The 19,057-nt window shown below is 40.4% G+C and overlaps 1 protein-coding gene and 1 pseudogene across 1 annotated transcript in view; one reads left to right on the top strand and one right to left on the bottom strand.

The window, feature by feature from the left end:
• Window positions 1-69: 69 nt before the first annotated feature.
• LOC138176439 (small ribosomal subunit protein uS10-like) lies at window positions 70-418 on the top strand (annotated as a pseudogene).
• Window positions 419-9,538: 9,120 nt separating this feature from the next.
• The window catches only part of BPIFB2 (BPI fold containing family B member 2), a 35,037-nt gene continuing 25,518 nt past the window's right edge, over window positions 9,539-19,057 (bottom strand). Inside the window, exons 12-15 of the mRNA XM_069107230.1 lie at window positions 17,688-17,733; window positions 16,351-16,414; window positions 14,457-14,533; window positions 9,539-9,580 (exon numbers count right to left, since the gene is read on the bottom strand). Of these exons, the coding sequence (XP_068963331.1) occupies window positions 9,539-9,580; window positions 14,457-14,533; window positions 16,351-16,414; window positions 17,688-17,733 (229 nt within the window). The remainder of the gene's footprint in view (window positions 9,581-14,456; window positions 14,534-16,350; window positions 16,415-17,687; window positions 17,734-19,057) is intronic.

The following is a 19,057-nucleotide window of genomic DNA, read 5'->3' as shown; positions in this document are numbered from 1 at the left end:
CCTGACTCACCGCCATTCGCTCTCACCGAGGACTAAGTCGGTCAGGAAGCCGCTCTGCGCTTCGCTGCCATGGCATTCAAAGACCCGGGCAAGACACTTGTGGAGCCCAAAGCGGCCATTCACCGGACACGGATCACCCTCACCAGCCGCAAGGTGAAATCACTTGAGAAAGTGTGTGCTGACCTAATTAGAGGAGCCAAAGAAAAGAACTTGAACCTGTTCGCATGCCCACCAAGATGCTTCGAATCACAACTAGAAAAACTCCTTTCGTGAAGGTCCAAAGACTTGGGATGGGTTCCAGATGAGAATCCATAAATGCCTTATTGATTTGCACAGTCCTTCTGAAATTGATAAACAGATCACTTCTATCAGCATTGAACCAGGTGTAGACGCTGAAGTCACCATTGCAGATGCCTGACCAATCATCTCTCTCTCTCTTTTTTTTTTTGGCTTTATGGAGGGCAATTGGGGCTGTGACTTGCCCAAGGTCACACGGCTGGTTTTTGTGTTAAGTGTCTGAGGCCAGATTTGAACTCAAGTCCTCCTGACTCCAAGGCTGGTGCTCTATTCACTGCACCACCTAGCAGCCCCAATCATCTCTTTTAATAAATTGATTGCAACAACAGGAAAAAAAAAGAGCTTGATGGAGTGACTGAAAATCCTTCCATGCTCAGTAAGTCCTTCCACATAATAAAAAATAGTCAAGCATTTATTCAGTGCTTGCTGTACTCCAGGCACCCTGATAAGTGCTGGAGATACAAAAGGCCAAAAAAGGATACCTGATCTCAAGGAGCATACATCCTAATGGGGAGAATGACATGCAAAGTGTTGTAGATATAATATGCATGCAGTGTATGTGGAAGGTAATCTCAGAGGGCAGTGACTAGCAGAGGAAGGCAGGAGGGTTGAGAAAGAGGAACAGGAAAGGTCTCTGCAGAAGGTGAACCAAGTTTTGAAAGAAGCCGGGAGTAAGGAATGAGGAGGGAGAACATTCCAGACAAGGAGGAAAGTCAATAAAAAGTATGTAGTTGGGAAGAGCATCACAAAGCAACACATTCAAGAACATTCAAGAAACAGCAAGGGGGCCTGTTTCACTTCGTTGTAGAGAATGCAGAGGAGAGTAAAGCGTAGGAAGAATGGAAAGGTAGAAAGGTGTCAAATTGTAAAGGGCTTTAAAAGCCAAACAGAGCACTTTATATTTGTTCCTGGGGTTAATAGGGAACCACTGGAGTTTATTGAGTAGGGGAGTAACATGATCACTTTAGGAAAAATCATTCTGGCAGCTGAGCAGAGGATGTATTAGAGTGGGAAGAGACTCAAGGGAGGGAGACTAACCAAAAGGCTATTACAATAATCCAGAAGAGATTATAAGGGCCTATGCCCCAGTAGTGGCTGTGTGAATGGAGAGAAGGGAATGTATGTGAAACATGGCATCAAGGTGGAAACAAGACTTGGCCACAGGCTGGACACATAGAGTCACTGTGAGAGAATAGTAGAGGTAACAATGAGGTTATGAGCCTTAGAATAGCAAAGTCCTCAACTGTATTGGGAAGAGGGAGTTTGGGTTGGGGTGGGGAAGATAATGATGCTGTTTTAGACATGTTGAGTTTGAGGTGTCCCAAAGGCAGTTGGTGATGCAAGATGGGTAGCTTGGGAAAGAGGCTAGGGCTATATTGATCTGGTAATTATCTGTGTAGAGTTAATTGGACCCAAGGGAGCTTATGAGGTTGTCAACCACAGCCCTTATTTGTTGTTCCCAAATGTAGGAGGAAATACCTCCAAGCAGTGAAGTGGACACTAAAGAAAAAGGTTTTAATTCTATAGGAAAGTGTCCAAAAAGCATTCCATAATGGGATATGTGGCATACCCCTGCCCCTTGGTCTATTTCTAAAATAGAAGAGAGTCAAAGGGAGGACATCAGACATTTTCAAATGGGTTTCAGACTGCAACTTACCAATGAGGGATTTTAACTCCTTATTCATGCACTCCACCTGACCAGAACTCTGGGGATGATACAGAATATGGAATTTGGGGGAGATTTTAGTGTTAGGATACACTTGGGAAAGGTCAGAGTCAGTTAAGTGAGATCCTCTATCAGAGTTGACGAGGAAGGTGGACCACATCTGGGCACAATTTCTGTAATCATCATCTTACCTACAAAGACAGCAATGGTTTTTGAAGAAGGACAATGTTTAAGAGGTCCTGCCTTGGGCATATATATGAAGTCTATCTGCAAGTGTCCAAAATGAATGAAAGTAAGGGGGCAGCCATCAAAAGTTGCAGTCTTACAGGCACATTGATTAAAGGTTAAACAGGTGTGACAATTTGAAGTTATAAGTGCAGCAATCAGTTATACCAGGAGCAACCCACCCATGTCTAATTGAATGTGTATCATAATATCTTGAATGAATTGAAAGACATGCCTGATAAAAGGGGTGGAGTGGTTTACCTTCAGGAATGACCCAGATCCCCAGAGATCTGCTTTGCATTGTACTACTGCTTCCATTTTTTTTACCTCCACATCAGAGTAGGGAAAAGGATGCCAGTAAGAATCATCAGGGTCGTCAGAAGGCTTGTCTGAGATGACAAAGAATACCAAAGGCAGAGAACAAGAGTAGGTCCTTCCAAAGCTACAGACTTGGCAACTGCATCTGCATGGGCATTCCCAAGGGAAATAGGATCAGCCCTATTAGTATGAGGAAAGCAATGCACAATAACCAATGCTTTGGACAACTTTATGGTAGAAAGATCTTTAATTGTCAGAATTGGCAATAACTTTACCAGAGGGGGGTAAATCCTCTCTGTGACCACAACATCCCAAATGCATGGCATGCTCCAAAAGCAGAACAAGAGTCAGTATATCTGACATCTTCACCAGTGCCAAAGTGACAGGCCTGAGCAAGAGCAATCAGTTCAGCAGCATGATTACTGAGGTAAGAAGGGAGGGAGGATTGCAAACTACACTGTAATCAGACTTCAGAGGCTCCCGTAAAGTACTATCCATCCCTCATAAAACAGGAGCCATCAGGATAGAAGATCAAATCTGGATTGTCTATAGGGATATCAGTAAGGTCACTATGAGGCTTCTCAGCTAAGTCAACCACAGAGGCACAGTCATGCCGAGATACGGGATCAGGGAGCAATGTCACATGATTAAGGACAGAGCCTCCTAATGGTGACATTTTCCCTTCTAAGTAGAGTCACTTCATATCTAGCAGGTCTTTGATCAGAGAAGACTTGAGCTCAGTGACATAACAGTTAAGCCTTAACTTTATGAGGGCATTGAATGGTTAATGGATTTCCCAGCACCAGGTCTGCTAAGAGAGCAGCGGCTGCAATAGTCCACAGGAAGGATGGTGCATCCGCAGCTACGTTATCTGTTTGAGCTGAATAATAAGCTGCAGGGCACATTATCGGTCCCAATGGTTGTGAGAAGATACCCAAAGTCTGCCTGCTTTGTTCATGCAGAAAAAGAGTTAAGGGCCTACTGTGGTCTGAGAGACCTAGAGATGAAGCAGACATAGGTGCTTTCTTAAGAAATGAGAGCAGCAAGATGCTCAGGGTTTAAGATGTGGAGGTTCAGGAATTTGTTCTTTAGTCAAATCAATAAGAGGTTTATTAATAATATATAATTACATAGTATATATTATATAATTATATATCACATATATAATTCTATTGTATATGGGATTATATTATAATTATATATGTATATAATATGTAATTATATAATATATAACAATATTATAATTATCCACCAAATGATAGAATCCACTGACAGCAATACCCTGCACTACTAAAATGGCATGTATCTGTCTTAGGAAGTGACAGATGTTGAATTGCTTGTATGTATTTCTGAGAAAGAGAAAGCAACCCAACAGATGATACAAAGCCAAGACACTCTACCTGAGGCTTGAATTGCTGTACCTTTGATCTGGAGAAATTGTGTCCACAGTGGTAGAGCTAGAGGGGAAGATGATGACTATTCTTCTGGCAGAAGACAGTAGTAGGTGAGGTCAGCAGAAGATCATCAATATATTGGACTAAAATTGAGTCTGTAGAGACATTAGAGGCCAAATCTTGCTGTAAAGCTTGAGAGAATAGGATAGGAGATTCAACAAAGCTGATTATTCCAACAGGTATCTGGATTCGGGATTTATAGGAATACTAAAAAATGCAGCACACACATCTATACCTGCAAAATAGGTGGCATTGGGGGTGGCTAGGTGGCGCAGTGAATACAGCACCGGCCCTGGAGTCAGGAGAACTTGATTTCAAATCCAGCTTCAGACACTTAGCACGTATTAGCCGTGTGATCTTGGGCAAGTCACTTAACCCCAATTACCCTGTCTTCCCCCCTCCAAAAAGAAAAAACAATAGGTGGCATCATGAGGAATAGAAGAAACAATTGTGGCAGGATTGGATAGCATCAGATGCCTTGGTATAACATATGCATCAATAGCACATACATCTTGAACAAACCAGTAGACAGATTTATTATCAGGTCCTGGTTTAAGCTTCTTAACAAGTAGTATAGGAGTATTGCAGAAACACTTGCAGGGAACCATAATGCCTTGCTTTATTAAAGAATCAATGATGGGTGGGGGTGGCTAGGTGGCACAGTGAGTAAAGCGCTGGCCCCAGAGTCAGGAGGACCCGAGTTCGGTTCCAGCCTCAGACACTTAACACCCACACAAAAAAAAAAAACTAGCTGTGTAGCCTTGGCCAAGTTACTTAACCCCAATTGCCCTCCAAAAGGCAAAAAAAAAAAGAATCAATGATGGGTGTAATTCCTTCAATGGCTTTCCTAGGCAGGGGATACTAAGGCACTGATGGTGGTGGCCTCCCTTTCATAATAATGATGAGTGGGACTATTGACTTTAAAAGGCCCACATCAGTGGAAGACTTGGCCCATGAAGAACTCAGGATATCACAGAGAATACTAGGGCCACTGTTACAATCACCTTGAGTTGGTGCCACAGGAAAAAGTGAAAGAAGCTCATCATTAGAAAAATCATTGAAAAAAAATCAGTCAATAATGAAAATAAGGAGGTCAGATTGTCTGGCAACTGTAGGATTAAAGTATTATCTGGAAGGCATATAATAGTGGTATTAAATTTATGCAGAAGATCTCTTCCCAACAAATTGGTAGGTGGATTAGATACCCATAAGAAGAAATGCAAAATGGTCAGGGAGCCCACCACCACTCTTGTGGGATTACCTCCCATGGGGTTCCCTCTATTCCCACTATTTTTATAGATTTAATAATGGTACAATCAGAGCTTGGTTTTTTATTAGAAGTGAGAGAGTACCTCCAGTATCAATAAAGCAAACATATGAGACACCTGCAACTTTTTAGAGCAATGCTATGTTCTCCAGTTAGGGGAGAGGCAGAGGGAGAGCTAACAGGGGAAAGGATATTGGAAATAACACTATTCCCTGCCTCTCCCCTGAAGACCTTCATGCACGGAGGTTTCCCTGTTATTCAAACTATTTGTCATATTGTACCTGGACCCTTCCATGCCCACTGTTCCCTTCTATTTAATTCAAGGGATATCTAATTGGTTCTCCCTTTGTGGGGCATAATTTTGCCTCTGAAGTCAATTTAGGTCTTGTCCTTGGGTTTTAGTAAACTGAGGGTCCCTTTGGTCTCACATTTTCATCATGCAGCCCCTAGTGAAGTGCCCTCTTTTTACCCAACAAAAACAATCCTTGTGACCTTTATTGGGATGCTGAATTAATGAAGGCTGAAATGGGGTGTTGGTTGACCAGAAGTCTGAACAGTTGCAAGGAGAGGCTTAGGCTGACCTTTTGTTTGGACTTACCGCCTGTGTCAGCACTAGCCATAACAAGCTCTTTTTCTCATAAACATGCAAACTTTGAGTTTCCCTGTGACTTTTTCCTGCCAGCCTGGAGAGTGCTTGAGAAAGTAATCCTTGATCTTAGTCAATACTTGATTGTCAAAAGGCTACATTAATAATCTTTGCTTCCCATTGGTTATGGGGATCTAATCTAGTATGATGCTTTCCACTTTTAAATAATCTCATAAAATCTCATGGGGTTTTCTCCTATTTCCTGAGTGGTCTGAAATTTACTAAAATTATCTGATCTCTTTGATACCCCTAAGTAAGGCATCCCTAGTCTGTTGCAACTGGACAAACTCTGGAGGTTGGTTAGGATCCCTGTGGGGGTGCTCATACTGGCCAGGTTCCCTGATCTTCTGGACCCACAATCAATCTGTTTATAACTTTAAAACACCTGCTCTTTCTCCAGGAGATAATAGGGTCTCCACAATATCAGTCACATCTTGCTATGTTGGGTTATAGCCATGAAAGATAACTTTAATTTGATTAATAACTGTAACAGGATCTTCACCAAATCTAGGTATTTCTTATATGTAAAAACTCCCCCTGATGTTTGGTGCACTTTATCTACAAGAGGAAAAATAGCAGCAGTCTGCTCTGTTCCTTGAATTTTTATTAAGGAAGGAAGTATACCAGAAGAAGGAACATAAACAGGAGGGGCAGAGGAAGAAGGAGGAATGCAAAGGTCTGGTGAAGCTTGATGGAGATGAGGGCTGACTGTCTTTACACAGCACCTTCCAGCAATACCAATAATTCATCTGTTCTAAAATAGCTTTTGGAGATTGCTCAATAAAATTCTGTAACTCTTTAAGAGTAGAATAGTCAGAATTTCTATATTTTGACCAAAACCATTCCTTTAAGCCTTTTGTAGTCTTATACCAGATCTTATAGCTTAATAGCTCTTTCCCTAGTCTTCTCCTGCAGGAGATGGAGTCCACCCTTATTCCAGGCTGTTAAAAACTTGCTTAATGGGGATCCTGTAGGAATGCTTGTGCTCAACCCCATCTCTCCTGTGGGCATCCCCAAACAGGACTGGCACTCCTCATAGGAACTTCTCTTGAGAGAATTGGACTCAATTCCCAAAATGTCTGCCTTTTAGTTGATTCCTCCTGTGAAGTTCCCCACTAAAGACACTGGAGACAGCCCCCTGACTACTTATGGATCATATCAGGCAGTCCCCCTAACCATCTGAGTTCTGCCTTTATGGGTGTTTTTTCCTACAAGCTAACACTCAAAATATTTTAGGGATTTGTTCTGGCAAATTTCTCAGATACTTCAAATTCTTAATTTCAGGGCTCAACCTCTAAGGTTTTTAAGATTTGTCAACTAGAATATATTAAAAATCAGGCAGTTGATCTCGGGAAACTCTTGTGTATAGCTAAACTGGGCAAACAGGGTTAAGTAACTTGCCCAGGGTCCCACAGCTAATAAGTGTCTGAGACCAGATTTGAATTCAGGAAGATGAGTCTTCCAGACTCCAGGCCCTACACTCTATCCACTATACCTCCTAACTGCTTTTAGTAATGAGTTGCATAGTTTCTACAATTTCCTTGAATCATCTACATTGATCACAAAATTCAGACTTCCTTAATTACTGATGGTAATTACCTGGTCCTGAATTACCTCCACATAAAGCCCTCTATTTCTACAAATAAATCCATAATGCTTTTTTTTGACATTTCCTTGAAAAGTTTCTGTAGCTATCACCCATGGAAAGCCTTTGGATTCCATTCATAGATCATAACTGTTTCAGTGAAGTGGTGTCTACTTGTTCCAAAAGGATTTCTGCAAATGTTTTTACTCTTCACATTCTCTAAGAATGTTTATCAATGCAATTTCTACATTTTCACAAGGAAGTATTCATCTTCCTATAGCTGGAGAGTGAAGATCCCTCTCTTTAATTAATATTGTAGGAATTTTTGTTAAAATACATCCCAAACATGTTAGATTTCATTTTATAGTTCCAAATGTATATATTGAAAATGGAATTGCATAGATAGTAATTGCTTTTAACATGTTGTTCCCACTCAACTTTGATTTCAGGATGCCAATAAGTCACTTATATTCAGCCACAGACTTTTCCTTGATAGCTTTTTGCTCAATGAGTCTTTTCTGCAAGAACCCAAGATATTTGTAAGTATTACCTTCATTGAATCCATGGATTCAATGTCTCCTACAGATTTAAGGTCATAAGCTTCAGTCTCTTTCTTGCCTTTGTGTAAATCAAGAATTTTACATGTATTGAGTCCAAACACTTTATTATTGTGAGTAGATTTTTTATGAATTTTATTGTGATTTTATTATGAATAGATTAATGAGTTTTTTAATGTATGAATGAGCAACATGATATGAAATCAATTCAACGGCCCATACCCTGGTATACATGCAGCTTCACTTGCTTACTACTACCCCGCCCTCTATCACAGAATATCAGAGATAAAAGGAACCCCAGAGGTTAACCTACACTTGGCAGAAATCTCCTCTGCAGCTTCCCTGGTGAGTAGTCACCCAGCCTCTACTTAAAGACTTCCCAAGACTGCCCATCCGTCTTTTGGATAGACCTAATCATGAGGAAGTTTCTCTTCACATTGAGTCAAATATCTCCCTTTCTGCCAATTCTATCCATCACTCCTAGGTCTGCCTCCTGGGGACAAACAGAACAAGGCTTTCATATGACAGCTCTTCCAAACCTTGACAGGTCTTATAAACCCCCTGAACCTTCCCTTTTACAGACTAAATGATCCCAGTTCCTTCAGCTTGTCATTCAAGGTCATTTCTCACCCTGGTTACCCCCCCTCTGAAAACTCTCTAATTTATCAATGTCCTTCCTAAAATGTGGCATCCAGAATGGATCATAAGACTTGAGGTCAGACTTTATCTGACCAATACAGAGATCAACCATACTCACGCCTCTAGCATTGCAGCCCCTCAGAGAACATTAGCTTTTTTGGCTTCCATCTCTCACTGTTGACAGCCATCTATTACTTGAAGACATTAGTTATGCCACTCACCCTTCTTCTATAATCCCCTTCCCTAGATTAAGTTCTTTCTTTAAGTCCCTAACACAATTTCCTCCCAGACAGAAGAATCTTAATGACAATCATCACCTATTTCCTCATTTTTGCCAAAGGGCTATCCCAGCTAGACAGCTCTTAAGGAATGGGTCTTTGATTTTCTGTTTCTTTCATATTATCAATGTGTCTAGGATGGTTATACGTGTACCAAGGTTGCTTAAAAGACATTGCTTATATTTTATGATTCAACCAAAGAATCAAAGATGCTTTGTGCAATGTGATCTTAGAAAGAGAAATGTCCACAGCAATTGATCCCAATGCATAAAGATCTCAGCAGACCTCGTCTGGAAATTGGCACACTAGAAGAATTTTTTAGTATGAAATGGGGAAGAATTAGGAGTGTCCTTATAGTTCATCTACCTTGTATGTTTCTCCTCCAGAGGAGATCAGGAAAAAAAGAAGAGAGAAGGAAGGAAAAATTCCAGACAGGTACAACAGTATTAATTCTACAAGCACATAATCAACAAATATAGGATTCAAACAAAAAAAATTTGGATTAGATAGTCATCCAAAGTATAGAATGACCAAACAAGAGAGGTCCAGTTAAGCACAGCTTGCCCTGCCCAGCAGCCTCTCATAGTTCCATGTTCTTCTCCTTGCTCAATTCTGGATATGAAGTCCACAGGACACCACAATAGAACCCTGGCAGACATAGAAAACAAATTTACATTATGGGAAACCAGGAGAAAGTTTGAAGTTACCCTAGTATTGTGCCCCAAAGGCTCACAGAAACAAAGAAACTCAACACCTAGTCCTAGACCTCTCACTAACTTGCTATATGAAGTTAGACTCAACTTCTCTGGGCCTAGAACCATAGAGCCACAGATTAGAGGCTGAACATGGCCTTAGGGGTTCATTTCATTTTTCACAGGAGGTAACTGAGGCCCAGAGAAGAAAATTTGGGGGGTTTGTTGAGACTGGGTGTCCTTATCTTGACCAGTGATCACTAATGGACCCATCCTTCTTCCAATAAATACAAAAGTTTTGACCTGCTCTGTTTTCAACACAGGCTTGATTCCCCTCATTAGGCAGACTAATAGCCCTCCTACTCCCCCACTCTGAGGGCTTACCATATTGGTTCCATATGTAATGTGGGCACCTGATTGCCTTTAGTCCTGCTGCAACTCAGAACTCCCAAACTTAAGAGATCCACCAGTCTCAGTTTCCCTAACAGCAGAGACCACAGGTATGTATTGCCATGCCCCACCCAAAGAGGAAATTCTTTTGCTCCAAAGTACTAAACTCATAATGTGGGAAATAGTACTGGATTTGGCATCAGAAGACCTTTGTTGAAATCCCAACTCTGTTATTCATTACCTGAGTCACTTAGGGCAAGTCAGCTAACTACTCCTGGCCTCTGTTTTCATAACTGAAAAATGAGGCAGGGAGAGGATTCTGGGAAGATGGTGGAGAGGTAAGAAAATTCCCAAGTTCTCAAGATTTTCCCCACAAAAGAAATAAAATAGCTCCTCGGGGCAAAAAAAAATGTGGGTAAAAATAAATAAGAATACGGGCACAACAGGGTTCCTCCTCTGACAATCCCAGAAGATCTAAAACTAAATCCCAGGACAGAGTTTGGTCCCTGTGAAGAGTAAACACCTCTAGGCAAGGATCTGCTTAACCCAGCCAAAGGTACTTTTACCCCAGGACAGTGAGAGGAGTTGGGCATCTCACATGGGGAAGATCTACAGAACATCTGCTGACAAGGAATGCCAGAACCAGCTGTGCTGCAAAAAATGGTGGGGGAAGAAGGAACCAGCACACACCCAGTGAGTGCAGAAGCTGTGGACACTTACAGGAGGGTGGAGGTTTGATGAGCACTCCAGGCTAGAGTGGAGAACTGAAGAGCACCATTCCCATACCCCAGGACTAGAGGTGATTACAAAAATTAAATTATTACTAAAAAAAATGCACAGGCAAAGGAGAAAGAATCCAACCATAGAAAGTTATTATGGGAATAGACAAGACCAGGGTTCATCTTCAGAGGAGGATATTGAAGCAAAGAAACCCTCTTCTACCCCCAAAGAGTAATGTCAAATGGTCACCTGCCCATAAAGAATGTATAGAAGAACTTTAAAAGACTAAAAATCAAATGGAAGAGGGACAGCTAGGTAGCATAGTGAATGGAGCACTGGCCCTGGAGTCAGGAGGATCTAAGTTCAAATCCGATCTCAGACACTTAATACTTATTAGCCATGTGACCTTGGGCAAGTCACTTAACTCCAATTGCCCCTATGAAAAGCAAAAAAAAGAAAAAATCAAAGGGGAGAGATTGAGGAAAAGTTTAAAAAATAAATAAGAACAATCCAAGAAATACAAGATTATGAAAAGAAAGTCAACCAATCATAAAAGGAGATCCAGAATCTTAAGAAAGAAAATGACATCTTGAAAATTAGAACTGGGCAAGGGGAAGTCAGGGAAGTTATAAGAGATCAAGAAATAATCTAACAAGACATAAAGACTGAAAAAATCGAAAAGAAAGTGAAGCATCTTATAAGAAAAACAACTGATCTGGATAACAGATCAAGAAGAGAAAACATAAGACAAATTGGACTATCTGGAAGCTATGATCAAAAAAAATCTTGATACAATATTACAAGAAATAATTAAAGAAAATTGTCTTGAAGCATTAGAGCAAGGAGGGAAAGTAGAAATAGAAAAAATCCATCGATCATCACATGAAATTCTATGAGGAAAACTCATAGGAATATTATATTCAAATTCTGAAACCCCCCAGTTCCAGGATAAAATATTAAGAGCAACAAGGGAAAAAAACCAACTGAAATATGATGGTGCCACAATCAGAATCACACAAGACCTCGCAGAGACACCAAAAGATCACAGGTCTTGGAACACTGTATTGAAGAACAAAAGAACTGGGCCTCTGTCTGAAAATATCATCCCCAGCAAAGTTAAGCACAATCCTGAATGGAAAAAAGTGGACATTTGATCAACTGTCAGACTTTCAGGACTTTGTTTAAAAAAAAAACCCTGAACTTAATAGAAGATTTGACATATCAGAGCCAAGAGAAACATAAGGTATATGCCAAAAACTGATTACAAGGGATTTAATATGGACAAACCATCTATCTTTTACATATGTAAAATGTATGTCTAAGACTGTCATTAGTAATTGAATAGTTCATAAGAAATATTGGGGTAGACCTGAGTATGATATGACTTTAAAAAGTAAAACCATGTAGGGACAGCTAAAAAGAATAATTATTTAATACAAATGAGGTGCAAGAGGAAGAATCGACATATAGGAATTAGATGGGGGAGGTGGGCTGGTAGTTCTGGAGGGCTGGTAATTCAGGAATGGGTTTAAGAGGAAAGAATTCATATATATCTAGAAGAGTAGAAAAGTCTTCTAAATTCAGAAGAAATAAAATGGAAAGGGTATAGGGAGTGGGGAGAGGATAAGGGAGGAATCTCTAGAGGGGAGGGTGAGGGAATAGGTTATAGGGAGCTATAGAAGGCTATTTAGATACATGGGAATGGTAGGTTAGGGGAGAGATCCTTGGTGGTGGGTTTAGGCTAAGTAATAAAAGGAGAAAGTAAGTAACACGTACAAGTAAAGTAGAAGAGTCAGGAGGGATAGGAAATAAGAGAGATGCACAAACATAAAAACAAAGACCAGGAATGGAATTTATTAGGGAAAGTATATGTATATATATGTATGTATATGTGTGTGTATTTATATATAAATAAATTCACACTTAATTGTAGCCTGGGGAGGGAAGAAGGGGGAAAAAAGAACAAAGTAAAAAGTGCACAGCAAAGAATAAAAGAAAACTTACAAGGAAGCAAAGAAAAGTAGGACAGTTCTCAACACAACATGTAGTATTGATCATACAGGCTTTCGTGAAATGAAAACGTATTGCTATATATTTTGAATCCTCTCATGTTCTGTGCCCACGATATGCTTTTTTTTCTTTTCTTATTTTGTATTTAAGTTTATGATATGTTACTTTTTCTTTTCTCTAGTCTATATTTGAGTCCAAATGTTTTTTTTTTTTAATGAGGGAATTGGATTAAAATATCTCTAAGGCCCCATTTAGGATAAATACTATGTCCCTAGCGAAACGCAGATGAACGGCTGTAATTCAGGTCTTCTGATTCCAATTCCAGTGCTTATTGTACATCAATATGTGGTCTCAGTTTTTAAATCAGTCACATGGACATGACTGTTTTTCCTACATCCTAGAAGTAATGGATACAGGAAAGTCTTGAAAAGCCCTATATGTAACCTGGCAGGAGGGGTATGTCGAAAATAGAGCAAAGGATAGCATGATGTCATGGAAAGAACAAAGAACTGGGGGTTGAGAGATGAGTTTGAGTTCAAGCTCTGACTTTTACAAGTTGTCACTTCTCCTCTCTGATTTTCAATTTTCCACCCCACCGCATAAAATGAGGAGGCAGGACTAGCAGCAACAGTTCTCAAGATTTTTGGTATCAGGAGCCCTTTACCCTCTTCAAAATTATTGAAGACCCTCCCAAAGAACTTTTGTTTAGTTTGCATCAGTTTTAACTATTAATATTTACCATATTATAAATTAAACATCATAATATTATTATGAAAATAGTTTTGACCTTTCTTACCCTTAAAAACGGTCCCAAGGACCTCCCCTATGGATCCCCATCTTACTTTGAAAACTGCTGTACTGGATGATTTTAAAGGTCCCTTCTAGATTCTTATATTAAATCCTATGTCAAACATATGAAAACTTATATACTATTGTCTTCATTGTTACAGGTGAGGAAACAGCTAATTAGTAGCATTATCAAGGACTAAATCTCAGACATCTTAACTTCAGTCCCAACTCTTCTTCTGGTAAACCAGGTTAGAATTGTTTTTAATCTCAAGGGGAAAAAGCATTGGCTATAGAGTTGGAGTACTTTGATTTGGGGAGCGGGGTATTTTTTTTTCTTTTTTTTCTTTTTTTTTTTACTTTTTTTTTTAGTACTTTGATTTAAATCTCAGTTCAGTTGACTTATTACCTAGAAAAGTCAGTTTCCTCATCTATAAAGTGTGGGAATAGGTCCACATGACCATTTTCCAAGCTCTAAATCTATGGTCCTGTGAACATCTGGATCTACCCATTATTAATTTGTTACCTTCCTCCCCAGAATCTGGGTCTGCTTTCCCTATTCATCCTGGCTCCCCTAAGCTGGGACCACTCTTTCCAAGCTGTCTGCACAGGTAAGCAGCTGAGACTGGACTCTGCAGGAACCAATGTGGTAAGACAGAAAAAGCACTAAATCTGGGTTTAACTCTACCTGTGTAACCTCCTCATTTTTTCCAGGCCCTAGCTTCCTCATCAGCAAAACGAAAGGACTGGGCCGTATGAATTCTAGTTCTTTCTAGTTCTAAATCCTGTCATTCCATAATATTTCTTATCTCTGCATCTCCATCCTACCCATGTTACCCTCAACCAGCAACCCCCAACCAAGAGTCATGAGGACACAGAGTTAGGCCTTGACGGAAGATGCCAAAACCTGATTTTGTCGTTCTTACCTCATACATAAAGACCTCAGGGGTGATGTAGCTCACTTTACTGATGGTAGGAAGAGCAGCTCCCAAGCCAAAGAGTGCTATGAAAGAGGGAGAAAAACCACAGTCAGTTGCATCCCTCCCCTGTTCACTGAAACAAAAGGACCTCCTCCCACACCAAAAACAATCATTTGAGCCTCCTTATGCAATGCACAGACCACATGTGCTGCTCCAAACATGGCCATTGCCTTCCTTCCCAAAATTGGAATTCAAATGTCACCAGAAAAGGAGGTAAGATTCCAGGAGTCATCCTATAGTTTCCATTTTAATTCAGAGTGCAATGTTGCCAACTCAGCCATGTTCCCAAGAAACCAAGTCCAATGGAAAGAGGGTAGGGCCTGTTTCATATGCTGGCCCTGTTACTAGTTACATGAGTGACCTTAGGCAAGTCACTTATGCTCTCTGTACCTCAGTTTCATTATCTGCAAAATAAGAGGACAGAACCAGTAGGTCCCTTTGTAGCTCTAAATCTATTATCCATGAATGTAGAAACTAGAATATGCCTAGAGAAGAGAAACTAGAGAGGAGACTTGAAATTATGCCACAAAAGGATTAATTGCATGAACTGGGGGTATTTCCCCTGGAAGAAGAAAATACTTCAATTGGGAATGTGATCTTCAAACACCTGAAAAGGTATCACAGGGAAAAGGAACCACACTTGTTTCGCTTTTCCCTCAAAAGGAAGAACTAGAATCAGTAGCTAAAGTTTTAGTGAGACAGAATTTAGCCCCATATAATGAAGAACTTAACCCATCAACTGTCCAACTGAAAGACTCAGTGGATAGAATACTCTTGAGCCAGAAGACCTGAGTTCAAATTCAACCTCAGACACCTATGACCTACGAGACTCTGGGCAATTCACAACCTCTGGACTGCCTCAGTTTCTTCAACTGTAAAATGGAGATAACAATAGCACCTATCTCATAGGGTTGTTGTAAGGATCAAATGAGATTTTTGTAAAGCACTTAGCACAGTACCTAGCTTATAGTAGGTGCTTAATGAATGTTCCTTTCCCCTTCCTAGAACAGAATGAGCTACCTTCAGAGCTAGTGAGTTTCCTATCATTGTATTGTTTTTTTGCTTTTTGTAGGGGCAGTTGGGGTTAAGTGATTTGCCCAAGGTCACACAGCTAGTAAGGCTAGTAAGTGTTAAATGTCCGAGGCTGGATTTGAACTCCAGGGCCGGTGTTTTATTCACTGTGCCACCTAGCCACCCCATTTTCCATCATTGTAGATACATAAACATGAACTTGGTAACTTTTGAAGGATCATAGATTTACCCCACCTCCAGTCAAAGAGACCATAAATGGATTCCCGAATAGACCTAGATAATCTCTAAAGTTGCCATCTTTGAGATTCTGGAATTTAGGGGGATAGAGGAGGAATAAACCCATAACCCATAATAAACCCATAATTCCCATAAGGAATAAACCTAATCACACCCTTTGGGATTTTAAAGCTATCAATCACCTCCCCCTCAGTCTCCATATATTAAATAAATAAGTGAAATCTTTTCAGTCCACCACCATTCAAACCTGTATATAGGATCAGAAGGTAATAGACCTTACAGCTAGAAGAACTCTTAGTGGGACATCTGGCCTAGCCCCCTCATTTTACAGATGAAGACACTGAGGTCCAGAGGTTAAGGGACAGAGCCAAGATTTTTACCCAGGTCCTCTGACTCCCAATTCAGCCTCTTTTCACTACACCACATTTCTCTCAGAAATGACTCTACAGTATTTTGCAAGCTTCTCCATTTTGTTTCATAAACTAACAGAGGTATGCTCTGAGATGCACCACGCAAAGGCACCTTGTCTCTCAGAGGTATACATGGTTTTTATCATGGCTGAGGTTATTACCATTCAGGTGATCTTTCAGGGGCTTCTTGACCACGGATACTAGTAAAGGCTTCACTGTCGACAGCTGATACCAGATACCAGAAAGATGTGTTCCCAGTGTCAGACAAATCAGGGTGTGCCATGAACCAGTGAGATGAGGGCAGACAAAGGAGAGAAACAATGGGACAGACTGAGAAGACTCTACTCCTGAAACAAAGTCAAGTATGTCTCTCCCCTCCTCATATACCTTCCATGGCTCTCCTTGACCCATATCATGCAATCTAAACTCTCTAGACTGACATCCAGGGTTCACATCCTGGCTCTACTATTTGTTTGCTATCTATATGACCTTGTATAAGTCCCTTCCCCTTTCTGGGAGGTCAGTTTCTTCATCTATACCGTCCTAGAATCATTGATTTCAAGCTGGGAGAGACATCTTAGGCCGTCTAGTACAGCCTTCTAATTTTACAGGTGGAGAAATTGAGGTTCAACAAGTTTAAATGACTTGCCCATAATGGTCATAAATAAATAAAGGTCATAAGTGGCAAAGCCAAGATCCCAACCAAAGTTCTCTAACGATGGAGCCTATGGATTAAACTGCATCACTTCTAAAGGCTTTTCCAGTTCTAGGTCCTATGATTCTATGATCCGCATTCAAGCCCCAGTTGACCTCTCCAACCCCATCTCTCTCTAATCCCAAATACAGCCAGATGGTGCAGTGGTTAGAGTACTGGGTTTGAATTCAGGAAGACCTGAGTTCAAATTCAGCCACAGACCCCTATTAGATTGTGACCCTAAGCAAGTCACTTAATCTCTTCCTGCCTTGGTTTCCACAACTATAAAATGTGGATAATAACAATGCCTACCTCCCAGGGTTGTTGTGATGATAAAATGAGTTGTTTGTAAAGAGCTTTGTAAACCTTAAAGTGCAATATTAATGCTAGTTATTATACACATAGCAACAACACTGGATAATAATAATTAGCATTTGTATAATGCTTTATAAAACTGTCACAAGTATTATCACACAACATCCCTGGGAAGTAGCCTTTATTATTAATCTCATTTAACAGATTGGAAGCTGAGGCAGATGATATGTTACTTACCCAGGATCCCACAGCTAGTAAATGTCTGAGGCTGAATTTGAACTCAGGTTTTCCTGACTCCAGACCTGATACTCTATCAACCCCATTGCCTAACTGCCATTCCTTGAGTTTGTCTTCCCTCTTTCCTTCATGCCTCTTCTTATTCTTTTTTTATTCTCTGCATGAAATCAACTTCTGCTAAAATTCTGTCCTTCAGAGTTCAGCACACATTTACCGCTATGCTGAAGTGTTGGGGGCTTTTTTAAGACTTACATCAAAAGTACCCACATTGGAGTAATTCACTTCAAGGTCGATGTCCCTAGAAAACAATCACACACAAAAAAAAAACAGATGAGGCAGGTAACCCTCCTTATTAAGTCATCATCAGTCAGTCAACAAGCTTTTATTAAGTACCCACTATATGTCAAACAGTGTTCTAAACACTGATCTTAGCATCAGAGCTTCAGTCCTTTCTTCATACTCTTCCCCACCTCACACTCCATAGACATAACTCCTTCCAATCCACAAATGACCCAATTTGGTAAAGAAGTTTTAAAAATTAGAAAAGTAATCATGCTATGAGGGAAAGTATTCCTGGTCCAGGAATCTGGAGACCTGGATTCTGGTCCTAACTTTGCCACTAAATTCCTATGTGATCTTTGACAGGCCTCTCTTCTCCTTGTCGGGCCTCAGTTTCCTCCTTTGGAAAATGAGGAGGTTGAACTATATCTCTCATGTCCTAAGTTAAGAGATTCCTAAATATAGACTAGAAATGGGTTTGTCTTCCCTCTGAGGGCTCACTAAGAGCTGTCAAAGAAGTGTGGAATGTGTTCAAGCAGGGATTCTTGACTTGAGGTCCACATACCTTTCTTTAAAAAAAAAAATTCACATAACTGAGTTTCTTTATAATTGTTTTCCTTTGTAGTCCTATTATTTTAGGAATTTTAAAACATCATTCTGATAGGGCTCCAATAAGCTTCATCAGGCTGCCAAAGGTGTCCCTCACATACATGCGCGCGCACGCGCACACACACAAATCTCTGACTTAAAACAGATGGAAGACTCAGCCACTCACTGTTTACCCATTTGGCTCTTCCTAAGCCTTTAGGAGCTCTATGTTCCTGAATCTCCTGCTTTGGGGGAAAGTGGGAGGAGCTAAATGCATGGCTTACCTATCAGTACCATGATTCCTTTTTGCTCAGTGTAACAAAATCACTGGGGAAAAGGAAGGAAGATATATTGATAGAGATCTACATGGCATTTGTACTGAAAATAAGCCAAAAGGACACCTCTACCTCTTTCTTTTGGTGCTACAAAAGCCTATGCACGATTTTTATTCAATTGTCTTCTCTAATAATGGTGATGATGACACACCCTCACAATCCCTATGGTGCTTCACAGCTTACAAAAGGTTTTCAGTCTTGGGCGTTCATGCAGTCCTCGCTATAGCCTTGGAGGAGAGCAGAACAGAGATCATTAAGGCCATTTTATAAATAGAGAGGTGAGGTTCATAGAAGCATAAGAAAACAGTCATCTAAGAAGACTGGCTATCAGCAGTAAAAAAAGGTGTGAATAGTACCTAACTCTTCTATTTGCTTTGAGCCACACAATTTCATTAAATATGGAACACATCTTTTGACTAT

The sequence above is a fragment of the Petaurus breviceps genome, unplaced genomic scaffold, assembly GCF_028583685.1.
Source record: "Petaurus breviceps papuanus isolate PSGF00001 unplaced genomic scaffold, PetGlider_PUasm1.0 89262, whole genome shotgun sequence".
NCBI lineage: Eukaryota > Metazoa > Chordata > Mammalia > Diprotodontia > Petauridae > Petaurus > Petaurus breviceps.
The sequence above is the reverse complement of the archived record's forward strand: the minus strand, read 5'-3'. Positions and strand labels throughout refer to the sequence as shown.